Source organism: Crassostrea angulata, chromosome 9 (genome assembly GCF_025612915.1).
Source record: "Crassostrea angulata isolate pt1a10 chromosome 9, ASM2561291v2, whole genome shotgun sequence".
NCBI classification, from domain to species: Eukaryota; Metazoa; Mollusca; class Bivalvia; order Ostreida; family Ostreidae; genus Magallana; species Magallana angulata.
This window is the reverse complement of record NC_069119.1, coordinates 14,440,980-14,446,721: the sequence shown is the minus strand read 5'-3', so window position 1 is coordinate 14,446,721 and position 5,742 is coordinate 14,440,980. Positions and strand designations below refer to the sequence as shown.

At 30.5% G+C, this 5,742-nt stretch overlaps 1 protein-coding gene across 1 annotated transcript; it reads left to right on the top strand.

The window, feature by feature from the left end:
• The first annotated feature begins 1,476 nt into the window (after positions 1 to 1,476).
• On the top strand, positions 1,477 to 5,492 carry LOC128162136 (uncharacterized). Its single transcript, XM_052825330.1, has 4 exons — positions 1,477 to 1,507; positions 3,112 to 3,477; positions 4,801 to 4,940; positions 5,229 to 5,492. The coding sequence occupies exons 1-4, from the start codon at positions 1,477 to 1,479 to the stop codon at positions 5,490 to 5,492; spliced, it is 801 nt and encodes a 266-aa protein (XP_052681290.1).
• The last annotated feature ends 250 nt before the right edge of the window (positions 5,493 to 5,742 follow it).

Genomic DNA, 5,742 nt, shown 5'->3' with positions numbered 1-5,742 from the left:
CCAGGGCTTAAAATTTTGGTAGACACTATGAAAAATCATGTTCTAACAGCCATTTTCTATTAAATATGAAGGAAAAAAGTAACAAATCTCGGAGTTTTGTCCATTTTTGACTAATGAGATATATCTAGAATGCCTACAGTCTCTCAAAAAACGGCATTAAACAAGCTCTTGATCTCCTCTTTAAAATGATGTCAAATTGAATATATGTACCGGGATTACTTTTCCTGTGAATAATATAGAATATCAAAATATTGTTATTTTCTACATAATTCCTTTAAAGCCGTAAAATACGGGAAAAATTCATCAAATTAATTATGCCGTCATAATGGTTCTAGCACCCAAAAGACAGTCTAGAATCATTTAGGCTACTAGAATCAGACCCTAAGATACCTAATAAAGCATTTTTAACATCGTAGTTGGAAAAAAAAAAAATTTTCTTTAATTTGTTTATGTTTGCTATAATTTTTTTCTTTACTTTTTATTTTATTAAACGTTATCTTAACAAATTTGCGAACGTTTTTTCTCTATTTTATTTGTTTTAATTTCTACTTCGTGATTTAACGCGAAAAAGAGATGCATTCCCTTAAATAAAAAAAAACGTGGAACGGACAATGTAACTTTCTGTTTAAAGGTTGCTGCGAATTTATAGTTTGTTACCATAAACTTCGATGCCGTTTTCATTTCGACCTCAAACAATAAAGGCTCTTTTTATCATGACTAAAGTTATTATTCTAATAATTTATTAAAATTGCATGCATTTCTTAATTATGCTCTACAAAAAAAATGAATCAACTGAAACAGATCTAGAACTAATAAAGACTAAAAAAAAACTTCCTCCTTATTAAAAAAGGATAACACAGGTTGGTGTTCTTTTTTCTTTAATGTTTATTTCAAAGAGCTAATCGTGGCTGTTTAAAGACCCTCCACAACACATTTTCACTGTTTGTTCGTCCAAATAAAAAAAAAAGATAATACGTTAATTATCGAATTCAATAATTCATAGATAATTCATAGATAATTTATGTTTGTATTTCATTCATCGAAAAATATATCGTCTGCATTCGATTCCGGTCGATAGTCTGCGATCGATGTACTTGTAAACAAAACTTTTGGTATTATGCGGAACAGTCGTCTCAACCAATCAGATTCATCTCGTTTGAAAATATGACCAACTTCCTCCTCTGATCAGCTGATAGTCGGAGCTGTTACTAGAATAGAAATAAAGTTCTTGTTATTGTGAATGTTGCAGAATAACATCCTTGTTCACGAAATGTTGTTTAGAAATATGAACACCGAATCGAATATCGTGAATGTTGCAGAAAAACCTCCTTGGTCTCGAAATGTTGTTTATATTTCTAAACAACATATTACGACCTCGAAGGTTATTCTGCAACTTTCACGAAAACTCGTACTTTATTTCTTAAATAGTCTCCTTTCTGAACTGTCGATTATTTAACTGTGTACACTGAGGACGCAATGAACGCCAGGGGATTTCTGAGGATCAGCAGTGCATTGTTTTGACTCTGCTGATCCTTCCATTGTAATTTGCTAATATTGATATTAAATCGTCCCATTAACTGAAAAGATAGTAAAGCTATTGAAAGACGACTTTTATTTTCTCTAAATACACCTGTTCTTATGATCTCGATAATAGATGTCTAGCTATTGTTTGTATTGTTCCGGAATTAAGGTTTCATGCTCACATCTCCAAATTCCCTAGTAAATGACCTAGATTATCCCAATGTCACAATTCCTGGAAAAAAGAAAATATAGATACAAACAAAAACTAACTAAGTCATATTTCTATAAATGGTACTATTATTTAGATTTGAAACATTTACTTGATTAAATTATAAGGAAACATTAAGTTACATTTACCGTTGGAAAATGAAAATTACAAAAAAAATCAAAATAAAGCTTTTCATCGAAAGAGCCATCTCTACACCAGGAAGTTTTAAGACTAAGCATATTTGTTTATGATACTTGTGTAAATAAACAAGACAAGAGTAACACCTGAGTGTGTTTGTCCAATCGAGAAAAAAAATAATTTCCTTTTTAGTGTTGCCAAATGAAAATTCGCATATGTAAAGTATCCAATTAATCATTGTTTTACTATATGTTCCCCTTTAAATGATATATGTGAACTTCCTTTTCCCACAGAGTATGTCAGATGTGCAAAATCTAGTAAAAGTTTTGTAAACTGTGAGTGGTGTGTGTTCCCATTGGTGAAATATTATATGTTCATGTAAAACTTATTACATTGTTCATAAAGAATGCAGTTCTAACATATAACATACTCTTCTAAAGTACAAAAACACATATTTCTAAAGTACAAAAAAACATATTCATCATGGATTAAATCACACAAAATTATTTCAAAAACTGCACATTAATTACACCATGATTAAAATCAGTTTAAATGCATGTAGATATACAATATACATGTAGGTTTTAGGCAGTTTAATTAAATTAGTTATGTTTTTATCATTAGTTTCTATCCTTGGTTTAATTGGTTAAAAAAGTTTCCACTTACCTTCCTTATATAATATTCTTTTTTATAAAAAGGTCAAAAGAAGAGAATATTAAACATTTACTGCATGATTGTGATATTCGACCAGAAAAATTATATTTATGTAATTTTCCATGTGGAAAAAATCTTCATTTTCCCCTCACAATCATGCAATAAATTGTTTTTCATTTATTTAAATATGTTATTTCAAAATGCTATTCAAAATGCCCCTTTGAAATGATTACGCATTTTGTCTTTTAATTTATACATTATTGTTATTTCTTATGTAATTTTAACAAACGTTTCTGAATCTAATGCGATTTATCCTGTAGTTAGATAAGCATACTTAAATCAAAATTCAGTAAAAGATCACTTGTTTAAATGCATGTAACGATGTAAGATACTAGTAACGAGATTTCAATAGTATCCGATACAAATATATGGATAAAGTATCACTAAATCCAACATCAACTAAAATGTAACCTTATTTTCAAATGACCAGTGCTTTTTATTCCTTTAATTTAACTGTAGTTATTTGTATTTATTTCGACATCTTAACGCTAAAAAATAAATACAATTTATTTGGTTTTATTGAAAACAAGATTTATTCCTGGATCAAAGCAGCTACTCTATTGGTGAAATCAACATCAGACTACGATGTTACAGTTCACGGAAGAATTGGGACTACATGAGAATTCAAATTCGCAATCAAATTACCAATGACTTTGAAACATTTGTGAGACTTAACACATCCGGTGTATATTTGGAGAGCAAGGTTACTTCTAGTCATGGATTGTCCATTGACGGTCAATTTCCTATCATTCATAGATGCTATATTGAAGCTTCCATGAGGATGCATATAGACCAGTGCATAGATAATCCCGAATTATATCCCACATTTAGATGTCAGTTTTCGCGCGGCTATATATTGTCGCGTACATCTCAGAAGAGTGTACGGTTGAAAAAAGGTGAAAGTATTTAAACGTCATTCAAAAGGCTAACCAAATCTACATAACATACTGGCTTACTATAATTATGATTATTATGGCGATTTCTTATTTAGAGAGAATTAACGAGTGTTTATTTTGAAGAATTATGAATTTCGATGCAAATTATATCGACTATATGGTCAGGATTTATCTCTTTTTCAAACGCTGTGGTAATGTTTTCCTTTTATATGTCAAACATAGATCAGTTCGGATACAGACACACTATATATTCGCAAATTCAGACCATCATAAAGATACGAGGGTTAAAGACGGATATTTGCTATCAAACTTTAAGGCGCAGGTTGCTCATTATAGCCGACTTTGCTCGGAGTAAAATCATTAACTCCCTCACAGATACATGTATAGTGATCGTTTATTTTGTTCCTGACATTTAAAACGTCCTTGCAACGAAATAATTTGCCCCACTGTGTTTTGATTTCATTAAAAGAGATCAAGAGGTAAGAAATCAAGCAAGTTAAATTTTAATTTGATTACGTTCGCGTGTAGTATTGCAGATTCAATTAAGTCATTTTATTTCTAGACTTCATATAAATGCTATTTCATTATACCTTCTGCATTTTAACTGTAGTGTAGTGTCATTGTTTCTGATGTAAAACGGAAGGGGTTTGCTTTTGCATTCGTTTTATAAATGATTTGAATTTTGACGAGTGAAAATTTTTATAAGAAAAGGAAAAGTACTCAAACGGAACTGATTTTATTCACAGATATTTAAAGTGTATATATATCTGCCAACAATTTTTTGGTTTAAATACAAATCACATGTTTTTTTTCCAAAAAATGTCGTAACGATTATCAACTCGTTATATAATGCATATGTGATCAAAGTAAGACTAGGGGTGTAATCAGAAACGTGACAAAATGTAGTCGACAGTCAAGCATTGACATACCGTATCATTAAAATCTTTACCCTATAATCACAAAAGTTTTGATATCATAAAATCAGGCATTAAACTACAATATTTGCATCTTTTGCTGTATATAATTTCCACTCTAAAAGAATATATAATAAAACATCACCACTGATTATCTACTATATATCATGTGCGTAAATTCAGAGCTAAAAAGAAATACTTAAAAAAGATTTTTTAAAATATTAGAACGGATTTGGACGGTACCGTAGATGTTTAAAGATTTCCAAAAAACAAAAAAAAACAAACAAACAAACAAAAACATAATAAATGAAAAATATAGATCATATCTGGTTATCGAAATTTCAGCTACGTTCCATTATGTTGAGTTTTACATATCAGTTCTTAAAAACAATACACTTTGTTTAAACAGGGAGATCGCCAAAAACGATGCACATTCCTTCCATCATAGCTCGTACAAAGATTAAAACGGAAGACTTGAGCAGATTTAGGCATGTCTTGCAGTTACAATGCACAGGAGAAGTTGAAAGTATCAACGGTAGACCAAGCCAGGTAATCTAAATAATAGTAGTTTTATAAGCATAATTTTTTTTTCGGAAGGGTGCTAGATGTTTTAGAAATACCAGTCGGTGATTTGCATTAAATCTAAAATTAGTAAACGTGAATATTGAATAGTTTGGACTGATAAAATATATATGTGAATAATGATAATAAAAATGGAACCTGCACCGAGTTGTGAGGACACTTGCTTATCTGTTTTTCAATAATTACATGCATAAATTTTATTGTTATAACCAGGAAGTTGACACAATTGAATTTTCATGCAACTTTTTTTATCAGAATATCCGATGGTGCAAAAAAGTATCTGGGGATTTCATAGTTATGGCCTTACAGGATCCTCCTTTTACAGCTACTTTATCAAAAAGCAAAGATGGTTGCATCATAATGCAAAGATCCATGGCATATTATTCAGTCTTGGGCAGTAGCAATGACCAAATTATGTGCGAATCTGGGTATCTAGAATCTAACACTATATGTGGAAAGGGAAGCGCATACTCAACTTTACAAATTCAAACCAGCGATTTGGAACAACGTAAGGGCTGAAATTGTTTTTAAGACCTAATGGTAAAGACATAAATTATATATGTCATAATACTAAAATTTCAACATGTACGGCAAACTTTAAGACATTACATATAGGATATTCAGTAACTGGGTTCAAGGAAAAAATCTGAATGTTTGATGAGGTAAATGAAAATTGGCTTTTTACTTATTAATGCATGTATGAGGTTATCAAGGGAAAACACAAGCATATGCACATATTCAAACAAACAATGGCTTTGTTTAAGGAAGT